We start from the raw sequence: 27702 nt of genomic DNA, 5'->3' as shown, positions 1-27702 counted from the left end.
GTGTTCTAGACAGAGATCCTTTGCAAAAGTCCTAATTGACACAAAACAGTTCGGCGTACGGACTCCACAGGCCCAATAGATTTGAGAAGAAACAATGCAAACTGAAAAACTCAAGCCAATGACCAAATATGAATACACCCTGAGCAATAACCCAAATATATCCCAAACACACTAAGAAGCCGACTTGAAGGGGCATTTTTTAAAAGGACGGTTTTAGGTTTGTTTTTTTTTTTTTTCCATAGTTACTTGGTTAAAAAACAAGTTTTTCACCACCATACGAGCAAACATAAAAGCACAAATGAAGTGACATTTACTGACCACCACCACAAGCTAGTTGAAAATTAGTTTCTCTTGATTTTATTGTTCTTTTAAAAAAATAAAAGTATGTCTTTTACCGATACAGGTTAGAATGTTCCCAGGGTAAGGAACCAGGCACCAGAGATCAATTCTCTGTTGAATTTCAGTAGCACTTGTGAAGTTCTATTTTTAACTCAAGGATATTTTTGCTATTCTTTTGGAAAAATAACTTAGTAAAAAAGGTCATTAAGCTGCATGCATGCTCCTGAATTCATGTGTTCTTTTTTACTTGCCTCCAAAAGCGTGAGACACAGTTCACAACAAGCAGGGTTGGGTACCTACAACATCCGAGTGGAAATCCCATGTTTGTTTCTTCTTTGACAAGGAAGCTTCCAACAACAATCCTGTGGTTTAATCTTATTTGGAGGTCACCCTGATGATTTTATCAAGGCTTTGAATGAAGTCCTGCTCTTAAGGGCTGCATTCATAAGGCCATGCCACCCCAAAGACTGTCAGGGTCCTGAAGCAAACAAAGGTCAACCTCAGGCCAGGGCAGAAGTTCCAGGAAAACTAACGATCAGGATCGATCTAAAGAGGATGCGAACTTTCCAACTGACTTGGTCTACACAAGATCCCCTCTGAAACAAGCACACATCCAAATGCCTCAGTAAGAGGCAGATTAAGATGTCCCAGAGGCACACTACACCATAGTTTCTTTTTTAAAAGGTATGTGTCTATTCTACTCTGCTCTCCTAGACATGATTTCATCACACAGACCCTTTCTGTGCCACAGAGCAAAGTTTTGTTCTAGAAGATAGCCTGAGTCTGAGATGGGCTCACATCCCACTTTTACGGCATCTCCAGACATTAAAAACGCATCTCAAAACCATTCGGGAGTCTGGTCAGCTCACAATGATGGGGTAGCCTCAGCATCCACACCTTAGCACCCTTTCCACAGGCTCCGGTTTGTCCCTGTCCCATTTGCAACACACCAGCAAGGAGGATGGGGATTACGATACAACATTTCTTGGGGCCACGGGCGACGGCCTCATTGGCTAATGTGACTGTTTGCTCCTATTTCTCAAACTAGCTTCAAAACACAAAAACCTAGTTTAAAGAGGGGAAGAAAGGTATGATTCCCGCACAGGCACACCGGGGCTTCAGCTTCCGTGGATTTCCTAAAGCAACATCTTGACTACACCCTGGGCTGACGGCAGCGACGGTGAGGAAATATTTGAAGGCGGCTTCCCAAATTCCAGGCGTTTTCCCAACCTTCAGACAGAGCAAACCAAATTAGGTGGACATTACAGCTGTTACAGACTGGCTAGCATTGGGGCCTGCAAGTTCTAAGAGTGAATATCAGGAGTCAGGAGCAGTGTCTCCCTGGGTGTCATTTTTCTCTCCCATGAAATGAAGGAAAAGACACTGGCCACCTAGCTCACACACTGCCAAGGCCACACGAGAAGCCCAGTCACATAGAAGACCCGCTAAAGACATCCTCTTCGACAGGGATGCAAGTTGTGTGCATGCCATACAAAACAAGTCTTCCTTTCCCACCAGCAGTCTGCCATGGTGACAGGTCTGCCACAGTGACATGGCTTGGGGGCCAGGAAAATGGTGGCACAGCTTAGAAAATTAATCAATCTAGAAGCTGCCCCTATGCTCCTCAGGTAAGCAAATGCGCGATGCTGCCAGAGATCAGATTTGTGTCTTCCCATCAGGTGACTAGCTTCAGGAATCTAGTCTGGCTAGAACTGAATGCCTACTTCCTGAGTTTCTAAAAGATCTTATTTATTTATTTTTTTTTTTTAAGGAAAAAAAAATCCTCCTCTGGGGGAAGCAGAGCAGTGTTTGAAGCTCAAGTCCCAAACAAGTGTTTTATAGAGGAGGTGCTCACAGGGTGACCAGGAGATGGGGCCGCAGCATCAAATAATGAAAACGAGCCTCTTCCTGGCCATTTACTCTTAACCACAAGATACCACCTAACTCTGTCTCAAAGGGGGTGGGGGCAAGGTTCACAGACATAACTCTGCAGCTTTTCCCAAATGGCTACTGGTCAGGGGTTAGAGGTTCCCACCTGGAATGGGCAGCTAAATGTACTGACCCTTTATCACCCAGAGGCACGCCGGTGCTGCTTGGCTGTCTCTCACTGCCATCTCTGTGCTTGCTCCCCCGCCCGGAGGCTGGGCCACTTGTTCGATTTGGGGACTGATCATACACAAAGTTCCGGCAGGACGCAAGTTTGGACTCCAGGGCCTGCAGAGAAACACGTTTTCATCTTTCAAGTTAAAGACAAGAACTCCCCTCTCACCCAGAGCCTGAACACAGACAATAACTTGCAACGGTGGTTCTCAAATTGTGTTATACAGTGGAATTCCAAAGTGGGGCCCTGAAGGGACCTAATGTATATCTAACTTTTAGAGCCACTAGCCTCAGACATTTTTAGGAGCTTCCTGAGAAATTCAATCACCCTGCCAATCATCTAGTTCTGCCTATGGGAAATATGAAATCCACTTTGGATTTTGTCTTAGCCTTTCAAGATTTTGTTTTTTAACTAAGAAATAAATAAATAAACAAACAAATAAATAAATAAATTTTGCTTATTTATAATTGTATAATATATAATTATAATTATTTATAAATAAATAATTTTATTCATTCATTTTTAAAGATTTTATTTATTCATAGAATACACAGAGAGAGACAGAGACACAAGCAGAGGGAGAAGCAGGGTCCATGCAGGGAGCCCGATGTGGGACTTGATCCCAGGACCCTGGGATCACATCCTGGGCTGAAGGCAGGTGGCTTAACTGCTGAGCCACCCAAGCGTCCCTCCCTAAGAAATTTAAAAAGAGGAAGCAATTTTTAAAATGTTTCTCAGTTCTCAGTTTTTTTCAAATTAAGAAAAAAAAACATAGACACCAACCAAATTTCTCAAATTCCAAAGAAAAATGGCAGGGAAAGATATGCCCAGGGATCAAAGGGATGAGAGTTAGAGCTCTGGGTGTTCATCAATAACAATGCCCACAGAAGTTCAAATGATGCTACAGGACACTAACAGAACCAGAGTTTTGCCTAAAATGCAGGGAGTCTCTGTTAAAAGGGAAAAGAACTAATCAGGTCACCCCTCTCCAATATCCTGAAACAGGCAAGGAGCCACACCAAAGCCCAGGGAGGTGGCAGTCTTACCCCTACTTTCCGAAGCAGGTCTCCCACAATGTTGAGGGCTGATATCCGTGCTGCAGGAGTGAGGGGAGTCCCACCCATGGAGTCGTCCAGACCTGGGTGTGCAAAAGGAAGGACACGTAATACCAACGCACAGTCGAAAGTTTGTGCACAAACATCCCTAAATGCAGAACCACGGGTGTGAGCGCAGGAAGCTAACTCTGCCCTCCGATCCTGCATGCTGCCCTGTTTCACTTGACAGTTAACTAAGACAGAAAAAGTCTACCTGATGAGCAACCGTTTGCAGCCTTAAAACTACCGTATTAATTGTTTATCTTTATGTGTTATTCTTTTAAAGCAAAATCAAAACAAGTCTTCTTGAAATTCTAGGAATTCCATGTAGTTATGAACATCATCCGAACAAACCACATTTGTAAGGGGGCTTCCTCTCCAGAGCCCCTCTCTCTCCTCCAAGCAGGACCCAAGGACCAGCAGCACCAGCATCATCCTGGTTAGGATGCAGGATCCCAGGCCCTGCCCAGACCTGCTGAGTCTTAGGTGCATACCGAAGTGTGGAAAGCCCTGCTCTAGACAGGGATTCTGGAAGTCTCACCAGTCTCTTGATCCCAGGGAATAGGCTAACAGATAAAATAGTCAGTAGTAGTGTGAGCCCTGGAGCCAGCTAGGCCTGGGTCTGAATCCCAGCTCTGCTATTCACCAACTGTATGACCTGATGTAAGCTCCTTTATCAGGGCCTTAGTGTCCTCACCCATCTCCTCACCCATCCCATGGGGACAGCATGGCATCTTGGCCTGTGGTGAGAATTCAGTGAGGTCATATATATGCAAAGCATCTGAAGCAGAGTGGCTAATGAGCATATACCAAGTACCCAATAATTGTCTATTGTTGTTACTTGCTATTAAGTCACCCAGTAACAGTCTTAGTTAATCAGCAGAGGAGCTGGGGTGAAAACTCAAATTTTTCTTTCTTTTTTTTAACCATACAGCCCAGGTTATACTGGTTCTACTTCTAGATGGAAATATTCCTGGACTCACAGAAGCTTTTCCAATTTTTTTTATCTGGTTACTGCAATTTTCAACTTCGAAAACTTTGTGTTTAAGGAGAGGATTTCTGGCTTCCAATGAAGACTGGGAATGTCTGCTAATGCCCAGGGTAGGAGCAGAGTGGCAGCTGCCCCCTCGAGATGAGGCTTCCATTTTCCTGCTTACCACAGACTCCATCGCTCCCTATTACCTCACAACCAAACTCTTCTTATCTCAAAGCTTTGCCCCCCACCCTGGGAACACCCATATGCTCCTTTTAAACACACCCAGTGTCTGTCTCACCCAGAACCCGACTCCTGGGAGAGTTTTGTGAAGCAGAGAAAATCCTCCCAATGTCCATTCCCTTACCACGTCTGAATGTCCCTGGTGTGTTTAAGCTAGTGCTGGGTCCCCGATGAGCTATGGGAGTGGATGGTACAGAGCCAGTGGCCTGCACAGCTGTGTCTGTCCTTTCGGCTTCCACCGAGCTAGGCATGGGGGTCCGGGGCTTCTCCTGCTTCTGCTGCACAGCCAACTCCTGCCGCAAATCTGAGCCAGGACAAGGATTCAGATTAGGTCCTTGCTTCGGGTGATGGGGGGGAGGGGAGGGTCAACAGTAGACACTGGTCAGGGAAAAGAAGTACCAGAATGGAAAATCATAGGTGAAACCCTCAATGAAGTGAAACCCAAGGGACCTGGCCTAGTAGGCTTGGAAAATTATAGATGTTTTAAGTAAAAACATTAAGGTTTAAAAATTTTTTTAAACTATGGCAGTGGCAGGTCACTATTGCTTTCCTTGTTTCAAAAGCAATTTCAGTGCAATAAGGAATAGAGAATAAATACTAAGTGAAAATATGCTTTCCCAGCCCATCCCCAAATGCCCCTCCTTACCCATAATCACTATAATATGGAGAGATATTTTCAATCCTTTTTCTCTGTATTTTCAGACATACAGTTTACATAGATCTCTATTAGACAAATAATAGGAATTCTTATTAAACATAAATAGAAACATATCTGACTATGACAGTATATCTTAACCTAACTATATTTATATCTATAATTTAACAATTGTTTAACGTTCCAGAAAATAAATCTATGCAACTTATTTAACCACTTCACTACTGATAGGAATTTAAACCACCTTTCAATGGGACGCCTGGGTGGCTCAGCGGTTGAGCCTCTGCCTTCAGTTCAGGGCATGATCCCGTAGTTCCGGGGATCGAGTCCCGCATCGGGCTCCCTGTAGGGAGCCTGCTTCTTCCTCTGCCTATGTCTCTGCCCTCTCTCTGTGTCTCTCATAAATAAATAAATAAAATCTTTTAAATAAATAAACTATCTTTCAAGCTTAAAGAGTGTTTTCTTTTTAATCTACCTTCTACTGGCTCTATTTTAGAAACTAAATTAATGTTATGAACAATTAATTGGGATGTTAAAAAAAAAATCTCTTCTGCACCTAGATCTACCTCTCGAACTGTGAACTTCCATGGAGCAAATGCTGACAGGAATTCAGTGCTCTAAGGCACATGTATCAGCTGCCATCAAGCCACAAAAACAAGCGGGCTAGCACGGAATTCCATCAACACGAATTTCTCCCCACAAAACTCTTATACCCCTACTGATCAGAAAGCTAGGGGTGGGTTTAAATAACCACAAGGGGTCTTTACAGGGCCAGACATCAGACAGTTCCTAGCAAGGGGTCAGGACTGAGGCTGAGGGCTACCCAGTGTGGTTCTATACCCTCTGACCCAGACTGTTCATGTGCCAAGTGGAGCATGGATTTCCAGCCAAGGTAATGCTGGGCAACCTTGCAGGACAAGCTGTTCTCAGGGAGGGAGAGGGGAAAACACTGGTGAGGGCACAAAGAACAAAGCCATGGCCTCCTGACCTCTGGCTTCGTCCTTCAGTCGCTGAACAGATTCTAGGAGATTCTCTTTCTCATCAAGCTCACTCTCCAGGAAGGCATTTCTTTCAATGGCTTGATTCAAACGCTGCTCAAAGTCTTCCAGAGACATGATCGTGGCCCTGGTAAAAAAAAAAAAATAAAAATATGGAATTACCATATGATCCAGCAATTACTCTGCTGGGCATATATTCAAGAGAAGTAAAAGCAGGATCTCAGATAATTGTATACGCATGTTCATAGCAGCATCATTCACAGCAATCAAGCAGGAGAAGTAACCCAAACATCCACGAACAGATAAATAAAGAGAATGTGGCATATACAGTTAATGTTTGAACAGAGCGGGTGAGGAGGATAGTGGTGCCAACCCTTCACATGTTAAAAACCTATATATAACTTCTGACTCCCAAAAATTAACTATGAATCATCTAGTGTTGGTCAAAAGCATAATCAACAACAGTCAACTAACACATATTTTGTATGCTCTATGTATTACACACTGTACTCTACAATAAAGTGAAAGAAAATGTTATTAAGAAAACCATAGGAAAAAACACATTTATAGTAACAGACTGCATTTATTTAAAAAAAATTCTGGGGTGGTGGAAGGGGAGGAGGGCGGGGGGTGGGGGTGAATGGGTGACGGGCACGGAGGGGGACACTTGACGGGATGAGCACTGGGTGTTATTCTGTATGTTGGTAAATTGAACACCAATAAAAATTAATTTATAAAAAAAAAAAAAATTCTGTGAGCAGACCCACACAGTTCAAACCTGTGTTGACTCAACTGTGCATACACTGGAATATTATGCAGCCTTAAAAATAAAATAAAAGAAAATCCTGTCGCACACTACAACATGGGTGAATCTCAAAGATCTATGCTAGGAAAATAAGCCAGTCACACGAGGACAAATACTGTAGGGTTCCACTCCTACAGAGTACCCAAAGTAGTGAAAAATCAGAAAAAACAGAAAGGGGATTACTGAGGGCCAGAAGGAGCATGGAGAAGGATTTAGCGTCTAGTGGGTCCAAGTTTCAATGTCACAGGATGAGAAAGGTCTGGAGAGCTGTAGCACAATTAGGTGAATATACTTAATGCTTCTCAACTGTACACTTAAAAATGGTTAAGATGGTGAATTTGATGTAATGTGTTATCACAAGAAGTTTTTTTTTCCAACTTCTGTGTAACAGGAACATGGAAGAGTAAAATTAGATAAATCAGTCTGGGCAGCCTGGGTGGCTCAGTGGTTTAGCACCGCCTTCGGCCCAGGGTATGATCCTGGAGACCTGGGATCAAGTCCCACGTCGGGCTCCCTGCATGGAGCCTGCTTCTCCCTCTGCCTGTGTCTCTGCCTCTCTCTCTGTGTCTCATGAATAAATAAATAAAATCTTAAAAAAAAATCAATTCTAACCTTTTTTATACCTTAGCATTCATGTTAAACAAAAAAGAACCCTTAAGGAATGTATTTAATTTTTAGTTACTTCCAATTAGGCCCTGAGTCTCTCAAGGTTATGCCCTTCCTAAAAGTAAGCCATTTCATTTAACAGATCTACAGTAGAAGAACTTTAACAGGCAAATGGCTGGTAGGGCTGAGAAATTACTGTTCTTGAAGTAGATGGTCAAATTTTCCAAATACAACCATTAAAAATTTATAATAAAATTGTCATGTCTTAGATACAGAAAGAGGCAGATAGACAGGCAGGGGGAGAAGCAGGCTCCCTGTGGAGAGCCTGGTGCGGGACTCGGTCCCAGGACTCCGGGATAACGACCTGAGCCAAAGGCAGATGCTCAACCACTGAGCCACCCAGGTGCCCTTAATTTTTTTTTTTTTAATAAACCTCAGTATTCCATAACTTTATTCATTCTATAATGATGGGTCATTATATATATAATGATATGAATAGGGATCCCTGGGTGGCACAGCAGTTTGGCGCCTGCCTTTGGCCCAGGGCGAGATCCTGGAGACCCGGGATCGAATCCCACGTCGGGCTCCCGGTGCATGGAGCCTGCTTCTCCCTCTGCCTATGTCTCTGCCTCTCTCTCTCTCTCTCTCTATGTGACTATCATAAAATAAATAAATAAATAAATAAATAAATAAATAAATAAATAAATAAATTAAAAAAATAATGATATGAATATATGAATATATATGAATGATATGAATATATAATATTCATGATATAATGATGACTTGGGCTTCACCTCTACCTCTTCTGATTTTTTTTTTTTAAGATTTTCTTTATTTACTCATGAAAGACAGAAGAAGAAACAGAGGGAGAAGCAGACTTCCTGACGAGAGCCTGATGCAGGACTTGATCCCAGGACTCTGGGATCATGACCTGACTCAAAGGCAGACACTCAACCACTGAGCTATCCCGGTGCCCCTACCTCATCTGATTTTAACACCAAACAATTCAGCATTTGGCCACAATGGGAATCCTATGTGCCTTTAATTTTAAAAAATATAATGAAATGTAAGACAGACAAGAAAAAGAAAGCACAGACTAACTGCTTTATAAACCTTGGACTGCAGAATGCCCTTCCAACTGTGGCTGATATATCTAACCACAGAGAAATCAAATAACTTCTGGCAGTAACGTAAACAACAAAGCTGGAGGACAAATCTAAACTCCAAATATTTTCAATTTGTATCAAAATATATAACAATCTCCTAGAAATGAAAAACAACCCAATTTAAAAGTAGGCAAAGATAAACAGTTCATAGAAAAAGACATAAAACAGTTCTTAAATTAGGAAAAGGAACCAACATCACTCATAATTGAGAAATGTATCCATTGGTCACTTATACTGGCAGAGATGCAAAGTTTTGAAAACCACTCCGTTAGTGAAGCTATTTGGAAAAGAGGGATTTACATACATACTTGCAGGGAATATAAAGTGATACAACCATATAGAGAACAAATGGGCAATAACTATCAAAATCACATACGCATCTATCCCTTGACCCGGCAATTTCACTTGTGGGAATTTATTCTACGAATAAACATCTGTGCAAGCAGTGTTTAGCATTCGTAACAGTAATGCTTATCACTGCACAAGAATGCAAATGTAGCAGATAACCATCCACAGGGGACTGGACAAATATATTATTATGTATTATACAATACCAACCATACAATAGAATATTATGCACTTGGGGAAAAAAGAACAAAGAATGTTTTATGTCCTGAAAAATCTCGAAGATCTACTGTTATGTGAAAGAAGATGTGCAACAGTGTGTATAGAATGCTCTTTGTAGGAAGGGCAGAAGGGAGGGATAATATGAATTCCCTTTTTCGCTATTTGCTTGAATTTGCATTAAAAAAACTCTACCTTTTGTACATTATTTTTGAACTGGTGAATGTACTATCTCTTCATGGTAGATTGCATCACTGGTCCTAAATCTTCACCCTCCCTACATCCACATCCTTGCTATGGCCTCATTGTGAGTGGAATATACTGTCCCACCTCTTGACTTGGACCATGTGACTTGCTTTGATCAATGAAATATGGGTGGAAACAATGGTATGCCAGTGGCTTGCTAAAAATCACACATACTACAAAGTCACGGAAATCAAGTCATTACAGTATTGGTATAGTAATTCACAAATTGTACACTGGACCAAAATAAAGAATTCAGAATGAATCCCAGGATATGTCAGAGATTAACATATGACAGAGATGGGTTACACTCAGTGGGAAAAATGAGTGTTTAATAAATTGTACTGGCACAATCAGCTATCTATGCATTGAAAATAAATTGGGGGGCAACTGGGTGGCTCAGTGTTGAGCGCGTCTGCTTTTGGCTCGGGTAATTCTAGGATAAAGTCCCGCTTTGGTCTTCCTGTAGGGAGCCTGCTTCTCCCTCTGCCTCCATCTCTGCCACTCTCTGTGTCTCTTACAAATGAATAAATAAAATCTTTAGAAAAAAAGATTGGATCTAGTATCTTGTACTAGATAAATTTCAGGCAGATTAAAAGCATAAGTATAAAACAAAAAAGTCTTACAAAAAACAAATTAAAAGAAGACACACACAAAGGATCAAGGAGCTCTCCCTAGTGAACTCTGGAGACCTAGAAGCTAAAAAAGGAGACATAAACTGGATGATCTAAAAATGGTAATTATTTGTATGGAAAATGATAACAGAGACAAAGGCAAAAGACTGGATTATTCTAGGACAAATATTTCCCATGTAGGACAAAAAGATTAGCAGTGAAAATATACAAAGAGCTCTGACAAATGGATAAGAAAAGAGACCCCATTTCTGATAATGATAAGGTGGCTTGTATCAGACGAAACTTCCCATAGATTACAACTAGAGTCTGGAGACCCTGGCAATAATGGGAGCCAATACAGTGGGTGAATGTTGCATCTCTGTTAGTGCTTTGCCTACAGCTCCAGTGATAGAAATCCACCAACACAGGGGAGTGCCAAATTCTCATACAAACTCTTCTCGTATCTCTGGCGAACCCCTGGACCATGCATATGCACAGCAGACTTGAAGCAGTCTGGTCAAGGCTAAAAGAATCAAACAGATTTCAGCTTCTGCCCATTAAGCAGAAACAGTTTGTGGAGTGTTAGTTCAGCCAAGTTAACAGATCAAAAAAACAAAACAAAACAAAACACCATAATCCATAGTTTCTGTAACACATCATTCATAATGCATGTTCTAGAATTCAAAATTACTTGACACGTTAAGAACACAAAAAATGTGATCCAAACTCAGGAGAAAAGGCAATCACAGGGACAAATCAGCCCTAAGATAACCTAGACGTGAGAATTAGCAGGAAAGGACTTTCAAGTAGCTACTGTAGCTCTGCTCAAAGACATAAAGAGAGGGGTGCCTGGGTAGCTGTCTGTTAAGCATTCTGTCTCTTGATCTCAGCTAAGGTCTTGATCTCAGGGTTGTGAATTCAAGCCCCACATTGGGCTCCGCACTGGGCACGGAGTCTACTTAAACTGATGATGATGATAATGATAATAATATTAATAATGATGCAGAGGACTGTGGAGGCGACATAAAGTTTCCATATCTTAACAAGAGCATGGGTCATGTGAACATATATGCAATTTATCCAAACTGATGGAACTATATGCTTAAAATCTGTGCATGCCACTATATGCAATTTATATCTAACTTTTAAAGTGGTTTCATTAAAAAAAAAAAAGAAGGCCTGGCACAGAGTAGTTATATAATAAAAGTTAGGATTGTTAGTATTCTGGTAAACAACAGAATGTCAGTTTAGGAAATCCTGTTCTTCGCACATGCTTACCTTAGGGCGGTATCTAGCACATGCTTGTCCTTCTGCCTGGGATGTTCTCACCTCATAATCTTCCTCCCCTGGATGATGCATCTCCTGGTCTTAGCCCAAATGTCACTTCCACTGGGAAGTCCTACTTAACATTTACCTGCCAATGGCCGGACTAATGCATCCTATCACATGCCCCCTAGACTTGCAGCACCTACTGCTGTAGTCAAGTTGCACTTGGGGGGCGACTGGGTGGCTCAGTTAGTTAAGTGTCTGCCTTTGGCTCAGGTCATGATCTTGGGATCTTGGAATCTAGCCCTAAGTTGGGTGCCCTGTTCACAGGAAATCTGCTTCTCCTTCTCAGTGCCTTTGCCAACTCAGGCTCGAGCTGTCTCTCTCCAATAAATAAATAATTTTAAAGAAAAAAAAAGTTGCACTTATCTGTCCATTGTCCATTTCCTATAAGGACACTGACTTGGCTCCCTGCTGAATTCTTTATACTCAACCCAGTGCTTGGTACCCAGGCGCTGGGGTCAAACAGTAAAGACAAAAGGCTCTAAAATCTGTTTTCTCCTTCCCGACGTACCGTTTTGCTCTTTCCAAGTCGTCATTTGCTTGCTCCAGCTCTCTGATGTATTTCTGAAGTTGATCCTTAATTGCTTTGGTCTGGGCAAGGTCATCCTCCAAGGCTGAAATCTGCCGGTAGCCTTCAGAGTGCTGAGTTTCAAACTTCTCCTGGAGGACAAAATTGACACTGAGGGTATGATTTAAGTCTTCTGATAAGCGGTGTTCACCTTCCTTCCCTGTCATTTCCTTAAAAATGCTGAAGACTAATCCTTGAACATACATTTTCCTGCTGGAGTGAACACTGTTGTGTTTTGTTGTTGTTTTGTTGTTTTGTTTTTTTTTTTTAAGATTTTATTTACTTGAGAGAGAGAGAGTGAGCGCGCCCAAGAGCATGAGTGGGGTGAAGGGCAGAGGGAGACACAAACTTCCCACTGAGCAGAGAGCCCGATGTAGGGCTCCATCCCAGGACCCTGGGATCATGACCTGAGCCAAAGGCAGCCGCTTAACCAACTGAGCCCCCTGGGTACCCCAAACACTGTTGTTTTTAGCACATGAACATCCATTTCTCCCTATGTGTGCAGTTCAGCAGCATCCTGATTTCTTTAGGGGATTTAGCTCTCCCTTATTATAGGATCTTTATGGGACCAGTCTTCACCTCATCCTCACAAGGAGGCCCCAGACATTCTATTCTAGCAGCCTCCTGCCACAGCCTCGGGACAAGCCTAAGATCAGCCAGCAGAACCTTCTCTCCACATGGATCATGACCATGTGAGGGCAGACGGCAAGAACAGGGAACCACCATTCAAAGCTGTTATATTCCAAGTGCTTCCTGCCTCCTGGCCCCGTAGCATCTTGCATCCTGCCCCCTCCAGAACTCGGTCCCTGCAGCCTCTGGGTGTGAAGAAGCCCCTGACAATCTTCAAAGCAATTATTTTGCTCAAAGCATCCACAGCCATAGAAAGCCACATAAACTTCTCCAACTCTCATCCACAAGGGCAACACAAATCCACTTCATGTGACATCCCTGGATTGTGTTATCAGGAATCACAATGACTTTGGATGCTTGTGCCTCGCCCTAAGAGCAGGAAACCATGAACTTAGTCTGACAACTGTTCTAACTTTGTGATCCAGGACACGCCCCTGCAGCATGGGGGTAGTTAGAAGGGACTTCTGGACCTTTGTGGGAGGGAGGGAAGGAAGGAAGGAAAACAAAACAAAAAAATAAACCCCACAACTTATTATTAACTACCAAAAGTTGCTTCTCCCTCTGCCAGTGTCTCTGCTTCTCTGTGTCTGTCATGAATAAATAAATAAAATCTTTAAAAATAACAATAGTAATAATTACCAAAAGTAGCTCAGTGTGATCTGACTAGTGCTTTCCAAGGCAAAGAATAGTCAAATGACTTTGCGATCTGCTGCTGCTCAATTTCAGCAGCTAACATTCATCACATGCTTACTCTGGGTCAGCTTCTGGGCTCACGACAGTACTTATATTGGCCCATTTAACGCCACTTCAGAGATGTGAACTGAGGCTTCTTCATTAACCCAAAGCCAACCGGGAGCTAATGACTGAGCCAAGATCCAGTCTGGGCCACCAGGGCTTGTGCTCTTAATTAAAAAAAAAAAAAAAAAAAAAAAAAAAGGTTTTATTTATTCATTCATGAGAGAACACATCGAGGGAAGCAGAGACATAGAGGGAGAAGCAGGCTCCCTGCAGGGAGTCCCATGCGGAACTCAATCCAAGGACCCCGGGATCACGATCTGAGACAAAGACACTCAACCACTGAGCCAACCAGGTGGCCCAGGGCTTGGGTCTTTTTTTTTTTTTTTAAGATTTTATTTATTTATTCATGAGACACACAGAGAGAGAGAGAGAGGCAGAGACATAGGCAGAGAGAGAAGCAGGCTCCATGCAGGGAGCCCGATGTGGGACTCGATCCCGGGACTCCAGGACTATGTCCTGGGCCAAAGGCAGATGGTTAACCGCTGAGCCACCCAGGGATCCCCAGGCTTGTGCTCTTAAAACAACTATACTAAATTGCCCTCCAACATTTCCTTCCAGAACACATAGGTATTAACTGGTCGTGTACATACACACACACACACACACACACACACACTCTGCTCAGGCTTCTCTTTCAAATCACCTTCCTTCACCCAACACCCCTACTGCTTTCCCTTCATCTACACACAAAAGAAAACACTTCCCACAGGAAAGGCCCAAAGTCTACTTAGAAAGTTTGAGGGGTCCTGGCTGGCTCAGTTGGTGGAGCATCCAACTCCTGATCTCAGGGTTGTGAGTTCAAGCCCCACATTGGGTGTGGAGAGGACTTAAAAAATAAAATCTTAAAAAAAGGAAAAAAGGAAGTTTGAAAAACAGATGAACTCCTCTCTCCTCAAGTAAACAAAGGCGTTGCTAATCTGGATGCGCCAGGAGAGTGACATAATGGTGCCTGGGCCAGAGAGGTGTGGTGAGAGCCCTTCTCCCACGGAACAAGTAGATCATTTACAAGGCGCTGACAGGGAGGGCATTCCACATCCTCACTGCTAGGTCCCCTCTGATACTCTGTTTCCTGGCTGGGAGCACAGGAAGCATCTCCACTCAGGCAAGGAGGGGCCGACCAAGCTCCACACCCAAATTCCCAGGGCTGGCTCTGATGGCTTCACACCCTTTATCAGGGTGCATCACCAAATAAAACAGAAGTGTAGAGGATCCTAGGTCAGTAACCTAAATTCAAATGCAGCTTCCAAAATGATGTAGTTAAGGGGCTTCTCCACCAGCATAAAGATTCAAATGATGCCCTTTGAAATTAGGGACATGAAAAGCCATTGCTAAATATTGTGCTTTCATTTGGGGTTAATTATAATAAGCTGTCAGCTGATGGAGGCCTCAACAGACGCTCTGTTTGATCTCTTACAGGCCTTTTTGTTCAATTTGTGATGAATAAGCCAGTTGTCAAGAAGTCTGACTCAGTTGAATACATTTCTCTGAGTTACTGACAGATATTTGCTGGCAGCAGTTTATTTATTTTTAAAGTAATCTGTACCCCAGCATGGGGCTCGAACTCACAACCCTGAGACCCAGAGTCGCATGCTCCAACAGTGGAGCCAGCCAGGAACCCCCCTGGCGGCAGTTATCCTATTTTCCTGCATTTCTATTTCTTTCCCGGCTCTATGCTCTGCACCTCATGCATCTATCATGTGGCTGTCATGAAGAGGTCTTCTGCAGGTTCAAGGGCTCTGTTGGGAAGCAGTTAATTACTTCATAATTGCGCAGTATGAGCCTGCCTCCATGGAGGGCCTGTTCCCTCTCCCGACTCTGGTTCACAGATTTTACTTCCACGCTGCTTCTTGCGTCCCTGAGTCCCTTCCAAGTTAAGCATGGGAATGATTCCTTAGTGCCTATGGCAGGGGTCAGGTTGTTAATCAAATGAGTGATGTGGGCCAGGTGTAGAGATAAAGCAAGGGACACTTATACCTCAGTGTCAGAAATGGAGGTGGGGGATGGTTGCGGGAACTCAGATGGACTGGTGAACAGTGGCTCTGTCTCGGCAACCACTATGTGGTGTTTTGTTGGTGTGGAATAATGCAGGCCTGGTATGGCCAGATCTGCTGGTTCTCAAAGGGAGTCAGGAATCCAGATTTTTATACAAAGCCTCACAACTTTGAATATTAAGTACTTAAGTAGGGGCATCTGAGTGGCACAGTCCGTCAAGCATCTTACTCTTCATTTTGGCTCAGGTCATGACATCAGGGTTGAGACTGAGCCCCACGTGGGCTCCGCACTCAGCGTGGAGTCAGCTTGAGATTCTCTCCCTCTGCTGCACTCTCCACACACATCCACGCTCTCTAAATAAATAAAATCTTTAAAAAACATTAAAGACGGACACCTGGGTGACTCAGTGGTTGTGTATCTGTCTTCAGCTCAGTCGTGATCCCAGGGCCCTGGGATTCAGGTCTTCCCCACAGGAAGCCTACTTCTCCCTCTGCCTATGTCTCTGCCTCTCTCTGTGTGTGTCTTATGAATAAATAAAAATCTTAAAAAAAAAAAAAAAGCAAAACAAAACAAAAAACACTAAAAGATGAAAATTTTATTACCAAAAGAATAAACTATAAACAAACCCTCAACTCTAGGGAATAACAGCATGCTGAAGGTCGCCTGGGTGGCTCAGTGGTTGAGCATCTGGCTTTGGCTCAGGGCGTGATCCTGGGGTCCTGGGATCAAGTCCCTCATCGGGCTCCCTGCAGGGGAGCCTGCTTCTCTCTCTGCCTATGTCTCTGCCTCTGTGTGTCTCTCATGAACAAATAAAATCTTTAAAAATAATAGCATGCTGAAGTATTGACAGGCAAGTGTATAGATGTAAGTCACTCTGAACTCCATCAGAAAACTAGATTGATAGATGGATATGATAGGTAATAAAAAGTCAAGCATGGCAAAGGTTATTAGTAGAGCCTCAGTGGCAGATAAACCGATGGCCACTGGAAAAGTCTTTCAAACTTGCTGTGTGCATGAAAACTGTCATGACAAAATGTTGAATAAAAACCACCAAAGGCTAATAGGCGAAAACATCTGTGGGCCAGATTGATCTGTAGATGGCCAGTGTGGGCTCTGTGGTCTACAACATAAAAAGCTTATGCTCAGCTCTGAGATCTTTGGGATCTTTCCTCTGCCCCTCCCCAACCCTCAATCCCCAACCCACTGGCTGGTCCCACTTTTTCCCATGTACTACTAAAGCCAGGATTCTCAAGTCTGCTTGATACCCATTCTTGTCTGTGTTTATGGAAGGTCCAGATTAACTCTTCACTAACCCCTACACCTTAACCTGCTGGCTATGCGTGCGCGCACACACACACACACACACACACACACACACACACACACACACACATGCACACAGACTCCCCTCACCCTCAACCATCAGATCAAATCCCTCCCAGCTTCCCCATGAAGCTCTCTCCAGCTCATGAAGACCTTTCTCAGAAGGATCTCCTGGTCGGTACTATGTAATTGGGTATCTTAAGTGCTTTTTGGGGTTAGGTTTTTCTTCCTCACAGAGCTTCCGGAATACCAGGAGTGCATCTCCCTCCACTATCCACCATACCTTACCCTTGGTTCTTTCCTCTAGCACCTCATTAAAATTTACATGGGGAGCTTTATTTTTAAAAACTGAAGGGGTGCCTGGTGGCTCAGTCAGTTAAGTGGTCGACTCGATTTTGGCTCAGGTCGTGATCTCTGGGTCCTGGGATCTATCCCTGCATTAGGCTCCGTGCTCAGCAGGGAGTCTGCTTCAGGATTCTCTCTCCCCTTCGGGCCCTCTCCTTGCTCACTCTACCTCTAAAACAAATAAATAAATCTTTAAAAAGGCATGCAGACATGCTAGGTGCCCCCCCAAACACATTCAGACCAGGAACCTCAGGGCAGAGGTAGGTTCAGGCCTGATTTTTTTTTTTTAAGATTTATTTATTCATGAGAGACAGAGAGAGAGGCAGAGACATAGGCAGAGGGAGAAGCAGGCTCCCTGCAGGGAGTGATGTGGGATTCGATCCTGGGACTCCAGGATTATGCCCTGGGCCGAAGGCAGACGCTTAACCGCTAAGCCACTCAGGGATCCTACAGGCCTAATATTCATGAAACTAGCCAGGTGATCCAGCCTGGCAGTGAGGGCTGAGAGCCGAAGTCTCCAGGGCACTGTATGAGTGATTATCTGCTAAGCCCTACAAAATGTCCAAAAGGCAGTCTTTGCTCTTGGAACCAGTGATGCTCCAGATACTTGGCAACATCTAAAGGTATTTCTGGTTGTCATCATGGGGGGGGGGGGGAGGGAGTATATTGGGCCTTGCACAATATAATGATGAGCAGATCTAGTGACACCCTATACTCTAAAAATGTCTATCTTTGGGCACCACAGTGGCTCAAGTTGCTTAAGCTTCTGCCTTCACTCAGGTCATGATCTCAGGGTCCTGGGATCAATCCCTGCGTTGGGCTCTTTGCTCAGTGGGGAGTCTGCTTCTCTCTCTCCCTCTGCCCCTCCCCCAGCTTGTGCTGTCTCTTTCTCTCAAACAAATAAAATCTTAAAAATAAATAAATAAATAAGAACATCTACCTTTCATATGCCTTGTGGGGTTGTGGTAGGTAGCCAAGGATGACCATGTGGACACATGTGTGACTCGTTTCTCATAGAGCTCCTCCCAACGGGGGCAAAAAAAAGAGTTCTACTACCATATGCACCCAGCAGGCCAGCAGGCTGGCCTCCCACGGCAGGGCTCACTTTCCCAAGCACACACACCAGGAGGGAAGGCTGTCTGGACCTGCTATTTCCTCTCACCTTGATGGTTTCCAGCTCCATACGAAGGCGGTTATTCTCCGACAGGAGGTCCCTGTTCCTGGTTTCAATCTGTTGCAGCTGCGTCTCCAATTCAGCTTCATATTCGCGGCTTCCCTCCTGGAATTCTCGGAGTTCCTCCTGCGTGTTCTCTGCCCTAAAAAATTCCCAGCTGTGTCAGGCAATCATTTACTGAGCACCTACTGTGCTGCTGAGTGTTATGCAGACCTTTTGAGGCAGAAACTCTCCTTACCCTCATTTTACAGATAAGGCTGAGCTGAGTAACTTGTCTCAAGGTCATAGGAGTCAGAAGCAGAGCTCAGACCTGAACCTAGGTGTTCCTGACTCCAAAGCCATTTCTTTACCAACCCACCCTCAGCTCATTCATTCAACGTATTTTGTTTTTAAACTCAATGTGGACTTGGGATTGCATGCCCTCCGCAGATTTACTTGTAAGCAGAAATTGGATCTAATATAAATGTTTGCTTATCCCCACGGCTGCAATGTACCCCCACCCACCCCCACTCAATTCCTGCTCCTCAAGCCTTAAAAGTCAAGCAACATTTTTTTCTTTTAATACTAAATCTGAATTATCTTTAAGTCCAAGTAAGAATAAGGAAATTAGAGGAACTGGAATAAGACCTCCAGGTGGAGAGTAAAAGAGTCCATGAGAAACAAAGAAACAATGCTGAACACACACACATACACACACTCTACTCCCAGATAGGGACACTGAATTGTTGGCTTCAGATCTAAAATCTGCAACAGCCCATATTGTCAGGCACACGGAGAGGTTCTTTCCTCTCGCGCGGGGGAATGACCAGATATGGCATCTGGAACGGATAAAATCCTGCCAGAAAATAAGATGGGAAGGAGCACAGACAGCAATTTGCTTAGGACCATAGGCTTTGGCACTCACATTCTAGCCAAGCCACTTACTGCCTGTGTGACCTTGGTGGGCAAGTTTATTTGCCTTCCCGGAGGCTCAGTTCCTCATTTGCAAAATGGGGTAATAATTGTTTCCTCAGGAGGCAGTTTGAGATTTAATGGACAGAGTGTGTGTAAGGTCCTTTACAGTGCTTGTCACTTAAGAGGCCACAAAACACCCCAGTGGGAAGAAAAAGCAGGGTCGACTTTGGAAGACTGACCTCTGCTTGTAGGTCATAGCCAGATCTTTCCAGTAGTTCGCTTCTTCCTCCTCAGAACTGAAAGTCTTTCCGGAGTCTTCCATTGTGAAAACAAAGGAAGAGGTCACTCTCCTTGTGGCATGGTGTCTAGGAGAGAAAGCTTTAATATTATTACCCATATCTGGTTAAATAGCTGATCTCTTTTTTAAGATTTACTAGAAAGAGAGTGTGTGCAGAGCACGAGAGGGAGTGCATGAACAGGGGGAGGGTCAGAGGGAGAAGCAGACTCCCCACTGAGCAGGGTGTCCGACACAAATGGGGCTCAATCCCAGGACTCTAGGACATGAGCCAAAGGCAGACACTTAACCTAAGACTGAGCCACCCAGGTGCCCCTAAATAGATGAGCTTTAATAGGGGGAAACCTCCTGAATTTTATGTTGGATTAAATGATAAAACATTGCCAAAAACTGAAACTAAACCCAGACAAAATACAGCCCACCCACATTACATTCCACAAGTTGACAAAACTACCAAGACTGTATTCATTTCATGGGGAGAGAGGGGTTGCCAAGGGAGGGGAGAAGGAGGTGAGGACATCGCCTGGGGTTCTAGTTTAGACAACTGGTATACCACCATCCCCATCACCAGTGATAAAGAATATGAGAAGGAAAGTCTTCGGGGCATGAGGATAATGAGGCCAGTTTGGGACATTTCTAGTTTGACATGCTTGTGACACATCCAGAAGCAAAAGATCTGAAACTCTAGGGTGACACAAACTTAAGAGTCCTGAGCCTGTAGCTGCTTCTTCCCTTTTTCTTGTGACGGAATTGCTGGAGAATCTAGTGAGGACTATTTATGGAACTCTGAGGAATGCCAACGTTTGACTGGTAGGCAAAGAAAGAAATAGTAATCTTAGGAGATAGAGGACAAATGAAGAGACAAGAACCAGACAGTGAGCTGTCCTGGGAATAGATGGTGTCAAGGGGAAAAGCAGGAACGTTCCACAGTATCCATGCTACAACAGAGAAACTAAGATAAGGACTGGAAAATACCCAGGAGACTTAGCGAAATGTCGGTCACTGGTGATGTGGGCAAGAGTAGTTTCAACACAGTGGAGGAGGGAGGAGGAATAAATTGGGTGGTTATGAGGAGGCGAAGAAGAGGAAGTAGAGGGAATTTTGGAGAGCTGGGTGTGAGAAGCAGACAAACGGGAGAGTAGCTAGAGGGCAGGGGGTGGGAATGGGGCCTTGGCTCCAAGGACTTGCAGACACCCAGAGCAGCGGCTGGGGAACAGCTGGCAATTCAGACTCCCTGCTGGTAGAGCCTCTCCACTTAACAGCTTATTCTCTGAATTTAAGGCTCTGAGCTTCTCAAAAGTTCATCAGGAATCCAAATGAGAGGTCTCCAAGGTCCCTTCCTTCCCTCAAGGGAGCTCACAATGTGGTGTCCTTAGGGACAAAAGAATGAACGCAACCCCTCACTTTGCAAGGTATAACTGTATTTTTTTTTTCTTTTTGAGAGAGAGAGACACCGCATGTGAGAGCAAGCACTGCAGAAGGAGAGAGTATTTTAAGCAGGCTCCAGCTCAGAGCATGGAACCCAACTTGGGGCTCCATCCCAGGACCCTTAGATCATAACTTGAGCTGAAATCAAGAGTCGGATGCTTACCCAACTGAGCCACCCAGGCGCCCATAACAAGCTGTATTTTTTACTACAAATATGAGTCATTCAGCTAAATATGTTAGAGTTGACATGGACACAATCACCAACTTCTGGATCCCTGGCAAAAAAAAAAATTAATTATATTGGAGCACAGTCCTTATTTATAACTAGATTTGTTAGTACCTGTACTCACATCTTGCTAATTTCTCTCCCTTCCCAGATTCAGAGACAAGATGCCCCATTCCCCACCTACCACCTTCTGGGGAACAGAATTTCTCTGAAAGCTGGATGAAAGCAGAAAAGCTGGACAGAGTAGAAAGCCGTCCATTTGTTGATTTTTTTTCCAGTCCAGTATTTCTTCTTCCGGCTTTCTGGAACACCACCCCAATCTTAGGAAAACCAACCCTATACTCATTCCATGTGATTCAGATGTACTTCGCACCAGCATCTAGGAGACACATGATTGGACGGATGCCTCCAGTATCAGTAACTGGCTCAGAGGTGGGCCAATGTTGGTTCAGGGCTAGCCCTTAACCCAAGGAGAACCAATGACAGCTGCAAGTTGAACCCAAACTGAGTCATTGATTGGTTCAGGGCTGGCCCTTACCCAAGCAGAGCCAATGACAGGGGCAGGTCAAACCCAAACTAGGCCAATGATTGGTTCAGGGCTGGCCCTTACCCAAACTGAGCCAACCAGTGTCCAGGTCTTGGGCTTTCGCAGAGCCATCAAGAAAGACACTCTGGGGGATGCCTGGGTGGTTCAGCGGTTGAGCGTCTGCTTTCTGCCCAAGGCGTGATCCTGGAGTCCCTGGATCGAGTCCCACATGGGGCTCCCTGCATGGAGCCTGCTTCTCCCTCTGCCTATGTCTCTGCCTCTGTGTCTTTCATGAATACATAAATAAAATCTAAAAAAAAGACACTCTGGAAGTGTTAGCTAACCTTATTGTGGTAACGGTTTCACAATATACATGTTTATCAAACCATCATGCTATATGCCTTAAACTTACACAATGTTATTTGTCAATTATATCTCCATAAAGCTGGGAGAAAAAAGAAACTCTTTCCACTAGGGTAAGACGGTAGGAGGTAAGCCTGGAGCTGCCAGAGATCATCCCTCCATCATAAGAGAAGGAAGCCAAAACAGAGGAATGCAGGGCCAAGAGGTGGAGACACTGGGTCCTGATGATATCATTTGAACACCTGGATCCAGTCATACTTGATTTAAGGTTATGAGAGATCGCCAACCACCTTTCTTGATTATACCAGTTAGGATTGGATTCCTACCATGGAGATCCTGATTAAGGTAAGTAGTGAAAGATGTTGTTTGCTGAAAGTAAAAAGAACAGAGCACCTGGAGTGTAAATAACAGTAATTAACATGGCAGGAGGTAAGGATAAACTCAGGTCTGGTACTCCCTGCTCAAGCCTTAAGCTCTGATGACCCCAGAACTCTTCAATACAAAATCCCCAAACCACCGCCTCTAGTGTCAAGAGCCTGTGCAACTGAGGACCGTGTGGCCATTATGTAGAGTACAGTCTCAACTGCATGGCATGGGAATCTGTGTAGTAAGCCAAAAAAGTGAGAACTAAAAACAATGGGTGTAAATCGACTTTTCCTGCTATCTGGGAAAATATCACATCCAATATTTAATGTAATTAGTTCCTACTTCTCTAAACATTCCCCAACCCTAGCCCCCCTCGTTAGCAATGTGGTTCAAACCACATTGCCTTCTTTCTGTTCCTTGAACACACCAAGCTTGCTCCCACCTCAGGGCTTTTGCACTTGCTATTCTCTGCCTGGAATGCTTCTCCCTCAGCTCTCTGCCCAGATATCCTTCTTGTCATTCCGATCTCAGCTGAAATGTCCTCCCCAGGGAGACCTTATTTGAATATCCCACCAAATATCCCCTCCGGTTCTTCACTATTAACCCCTACTTTGTTTTATTTCACCATTTTGAGTTTTGTTTTTATTTTCCCCCACTGGAATGTCAATGATTGAATACAGCGGCCTTCTGGGTCTTGCTTTTTTATCCCAATGCCTAGAACAGTGCCTGGCATATACTAGGCATTCAGTAAATGTTTGTGGAATGAAGGGGGAACACAGTATGGGACCACTAGCAGGAAGGGGATGTAAGGTTAAGGAAAGGCAGGAAGGCAGAAACCTCTGAAGACTAGTTTATAGTTGACATCTGTAAATCTCTAAGAGGCTTGTCAGGAAAACCTCACTCTCCCTCAGCACCTGTATGGCATCTCATTAGTGGGAAGCGGCAGGAGAGGATACCATGTTGGAAACGACCCCCTCCTCAGGTGTACATGATAAGGATCATCTGATACTGTTCTTGGGGTTTAATAACGGTTCATCCTGCACTCTTAAAACATGGCCAGTGAGGACTAAAAGTCCTTGGGAAAGAAGTGAATTTGAGATGTTTTAGGAGGCACTTCCAATGCAAGAGAGGCTTTAATTATAATGGTGCTGATGGGTGGGCTGATTTTGGACTTCAGGGCCAGGAGTTGGTGGGGAGAAGCTAAGCAGAGACCTGAGCTCCTGTCACAGCCTGAACCAACTGTAGCTCCTTCAACTAAAGGGCAAAAACCACAGGCTTGGCATTTCAACCCAAACCGCCGTGCAATTTAAAAACAATCCTTAGGGAAGAGAAAAAAATATATATCCTAGACTAAGAAGCAGTAACAGCTGAACTTCACACTGAAACAACAATCTTAAAAATGTACGATTCTTCCTTTGCCATTTGAAAATGTCTCACAGTTCCAATGTGCATTATTCTTTGCCACAGAAAGCAGGTAAGATGACTTGGAAAGACTCTCTCTCCTTACTGAGTTGAACCACCACCTTCTGTTTGCCCTGTGCTGGGTGTGTAATAACTTATCTTCGAGTTTATCCCCTTTGAGCCATCTGACTATAAGAGTAAGCAAGACATCACTAGGCTCCTAGAAGCAGAAGCTGGAGCAGAAACACTGCATGCCTTGGCCATTTCCATAGGTGCAAGTGAATGGCTAGAGGCAAACCAGACCAAGTGCAAGTTGGGAGGGGTGACTGGAGGGCCTTTGAATTCAAGTTCATGGTCTCCTTGGGGTTGCAAAGAGAATGTTCAGAGGTCAGATTCACTCGTTTCATCCGGCCCACATTGTCTCTTCAAAGGCACTGTGACAGGCACGGGTTAATGCTAGGTCTCGGTATATACAACTCTGTACCTGCTCTCTTAAAAATGGGTGCTACATGCATTTATTACATTTGTGCTACAAGTGTTCTAGGCATTTTGCCTCTGAGCCTGTGCTCTCAATAGCCCATCGTGCCCCAGGAGCTCTATGGACAAATCCAATGGGCACTTCGAAAGTATATGCTACAGCATGCAAGGAAGAACAAGCTGGGAGCAAGAAGTTCAAAAATTATGTGTTCTCCATTTTGCGTAACTTCGATCTCCCGACACACCTTTGCTTTCGAAACCCTAGAGAGAAAAAAAAGCAATCTCCTTTCTTCACTTAGAAGAAAGCCAGCATAGCTGATCAGGAACAATACACATGGATAAACTATCAAGAATTAACACACCGCCCTCCTCCACACCAACCTCCATCCTCCCCAACCAAAACAAATGGAAGAGCTGAATGGAGAGGGAGGGTCAGAAAGACTTGGCCAAACGTCAGCATGTGCTTCAACAGCTTCTAGGTTATGACGCAGGCCCTGCATTTTGCAGAAGTGGCATCACTGGGGCAAAACCAGTCAAGAGTCAGCAAGTCTGGCTTCTGTCTCTACACCTTCCAAGTCTATAATGATCTTCCTACAAAAATACTGAGATAGGCATGCAAGGACATATACTCAAGGGTGTATGCCATCATTCACTGATGTGGAAAATTGGAGCAGCTCAACTGTCAACAGAGGACTGGGAAAAATTATGTAGTCGTTAAGAAATATATGAACTAATATGGAAGAAAGCTCATGATACGTTGAAAGAAGGTTACCAGTTTTGTTTGTAAAGGTATGTCGCTCTCTTTGCATACATGAAAAGGATCTGGAAGCATGTACCAGACGGGGGTAAAGTAGGCACTGAGATAGGACCTGTGGGGTGGGAGCAGGGGGAGGGGTGCCCAGTGGCTCAGTTGGGTTAAGTAACTACCTTTGGCTCAGGTCCTGTGCTCGAGCCCTGTGTTGGGGTTCCCTGCTCAGAGGGGAGGCTGTTTCTCCCTCTCCCTGCCCCCACCCACGCTCTCTAATAAATAAAATCTTTAAAAAAAACCTGTTCCAGACACACTACTGTATGCATTGATTTTTACAATAAGCATAGGCTGCTTTTGAAATTTTAAAAAGCTTACACTCAGATCAAAACATAGAATGAAAAAAAAATAGAATGGCTATTGTTTCAGGATAAGGTTATTCTATTGAATCAAGATACCAGGGAAAGATTTTTTCCATACGCTGGTTTCCCTCTCCTCCATCCCTTCTCCAACATTTCCAAACACCTACTAGGTACTTAAGGCACTGCTGGGAGAGGCAGGCAGAAGGCACGTACATCAGTACTAGGTGCAAAAACAGTCCTAGCTGCTGACACAAACTTTTTGAATGCAGGCCCTCTCCTGTCAGGAAATTATCTGGTAAGGAAAGGGAGTGTAATCTCTCTGGGCTCACACTTTCTGAGGCAAAAGAACACACTTTGGAAACAAAAATAACATCCTAACAGAAAAAGCCAAGTTAAACTATTATCCAAAATGAAAGGATAAAATATGCCAGTCGGAGGCCCCTGAGACTTCAAGGATCTAATCCTACACAAAGGACACAGTAAGAGGAAAGATTTAAGTTTCAAACCTGGTTAAATAGCAGTGTGGTGGTGGGGTCAGATAAGCAGCTCTGGGAGTCAGTCACCGGGATCCAACTGCTCTTCAAAGCACCCTATCCATATCCTAAAAAGGCCGTCCTCTCCAAGAATACAGAAACAAAACTAGCATAGAAAATGACAAACCTCTGCCCAGTGCACCCTGTAAAGGCCATTTCTTTAGAAAGAAAGTTAAAAGGGACCTTGAGGCTAAAAGTAGAAAAGAGGCACAACCTGGTACCAACCCTGGACAAAGAAATCTGGGGAGCTCAGACCCTCAGGAGGCAGAGAACTTGAGATGACTGGAGAAGATAAGGTTGCTTTCCCCCCCAAAAGCGGTGTCAAGGTGATGATGGCGGGATTTCCCATGACCTCGGGGAGGCAGGTAAGCCCCAGCACTGCATTCAAACTGTAGAATAAGCGTTTTCATCCTTTATCCAATCCTTCCCCAAAGTGCAGTCAGGAGAAATCTGAACCTCCCTGCAGCAGAGATCTGAGAAAAAGCAGGGGGAAGGCGACTGTTCCAAACACGTTCCCGAAGGCAAGGGAGATGGATGCCAAGGAGGGGGGAGGCTTTTGGAAGGAGGCCTGAACTGAGGGGTGGAAGTAGCAAGGGGCAGTGGACGAGAAGTTTGGAGGGGGCAGGGGGAGTACGAGGAATGAGGGGGGAGTCGGGGGCAGCAGGAGGAAAAGGGGTGGGGGGAATGAGACAGGGGGAAAAAAAAAAAAGAGCGGAGAGTCGGGAGGGGTGGAGGTGGGAGGGGCGGAGGGCGGAGGAGCCGGGCCGCGGGGGCTGGGGTCGAGGAGGGCAGAAGGGGCAAGCAGACCCGGAGGGAGCGGAGGGCAGCAGGTCGGGAGACGGGCCAGCGCTGGGAGAGAAAGTTGGCAAAGGCGAGGAGCTGGGCGCGAGGACACAAGGGTGGGAAGGCGCAAAGTTAGGCAGGGCGGCTCCGGGGAGCGGGATTTTTGAGCCCAGCGCCCGGGACCAGCGGAGCGCGGGCGGCCGGGGAGGGGCGCTGCAAGGGTCCCCCGCCAGGAGGCGCGGCGGTGCCGGAGGGCTTCCCGGCGGTGGCGGCGGCCCCGGCGCCGGCCGCGGCAGCCCCGCACTTACCCGGGAGCGGTCCGCGAGGACGGGCGGCGGCGGCGGCGGCAGCGGCGGCGGCGGGCACTGCACAGCCCGGGCCTCTGGCCCCGCCCCCGCCCCCGCCGGCCATTGGCTGCGCTGCCGCGGGACCGCGTTCGCCTCAGCCAATCAGCGCCCAGCAACGCGGTTTGGAAACTTTTTTTTTTTTTCCCAGGGCCCGGGCGCGGCTAGGCCACGCGGCGGCTCCCCCGCGCTGCGGGCGGCGGGCGGCGGGCGCCGGGGGCAGGGGCAGGGCCGGCCTGGGACTGTGCGGGCGGGTCCCCGGGCATCCCGGGACGGGCTCGAACGTGAGCGCCACGCTCTTCGAGAAAACACGACTCCCTTCCCTTAGACGCCGCTCGCAATTATTCCCCAACTGCTGGGAGGGACAGAGATCCAGGTCCGCTCAGGCTAAGCAAG

The 27702-nt window shown here is 45.2% G+C and overlaps 1 protein-coding gene across 4 annotated transcripts; it reads right to left on the bottom strand.

Moving 5' to 3' along the window:
* Positions 1 to 341: 341 nt before the first annotated feature.
* Positions 342 to 27336, bottom strand: NDE1 (nudE neurodevelopment protein 1). Of its 4 annotated transcripts, XM_055339715.1 has the most exons (10): positions 27271 to 27336; positions 21344 to 21455; positions 19697 to 19822; positions 18552 to 18705; positions 12245 to 12393; positions 6394 to 6530; positions 4875 to 5054; positions 3487 to 3578; positions 2402 to 2553; positions 342 to 1569 (listed from the first exon to the last, which is right to left on the bottom strand). In XM_055339715.1, exons 3-10 carry the CDS (start codon positions 19777 to 19779, stop codon positions 1476 to 1478), a joined length of 1041 nt encoding a protein of 346 aa, XP_055195690.1. In that variant the 5' UTR covers positions 19780 to 19822; positions 21344 to 21455; positions 27271 to 27336; the 3' UTR covers positions 342 to 1475. The 4 variants fall into 4 exon arrangements, with proteins under 4 accessions (XP_055195690.1, XP_055195689.1, XP_055195692.1 ...); XM_055339714.1 differs by lacking the exon at positions 21344 to 21455 and having other exon boundaries at positions 27271 to 27333; XM_055339717.1 differs by lacking the exons at positions 21344 to 21455; positions 27271 to 27336 and adding an exon at positions 26153 to 26763.
* Between the last annotated feature and the right edge of the window lie 366 nt (positions 27337 to 27702).

Source organism: Nyctereutes procyonoides, unplaced genomic scaffold (assembly GCF_905146905.1).
Source record: "Nyctereutes procyonoides isolate TBG_1078 unplaced genomic scaffold, NYPRO_anot_genome, whole genome shotgun sequence".
Taxonomy (NCBI): domain Eukaryota; kingdom Metazoa; phylum Chordata; class Mammalia; order Carnivora; family Canidae; genus Nyctereutes; species Nyctereutes procyonoides.
This window is presented reverse-complemented; position numbering and strand designations above follow the sequence as displayed.

Bases quoted from the DNA above. Each gene is read 5' to 3' on its own strand.
- NDE1 (XM_055339715.1), bottom strand. From the start codon at position 19,779: ATGGAAGACTCCGGAAAGACTTTCAGTTCTGAGGAGGAAGAAGCGAAC. The intron at 12,394-18,551 runs GTGAGAGGAAAT...TTTGTCCTCCAG, and splicing joins TGGAGCTGGAAACCATCAAG to GAGAAGTTTGAAACTCAGCA. The intron at 1,570-2,401 runs GTCAGTACATTT...CTCTGTCTGAAG, and splicing joins GTGCCTCTGGGTGATAAAGG to GTTGGGAAAACGCCTGGAAT.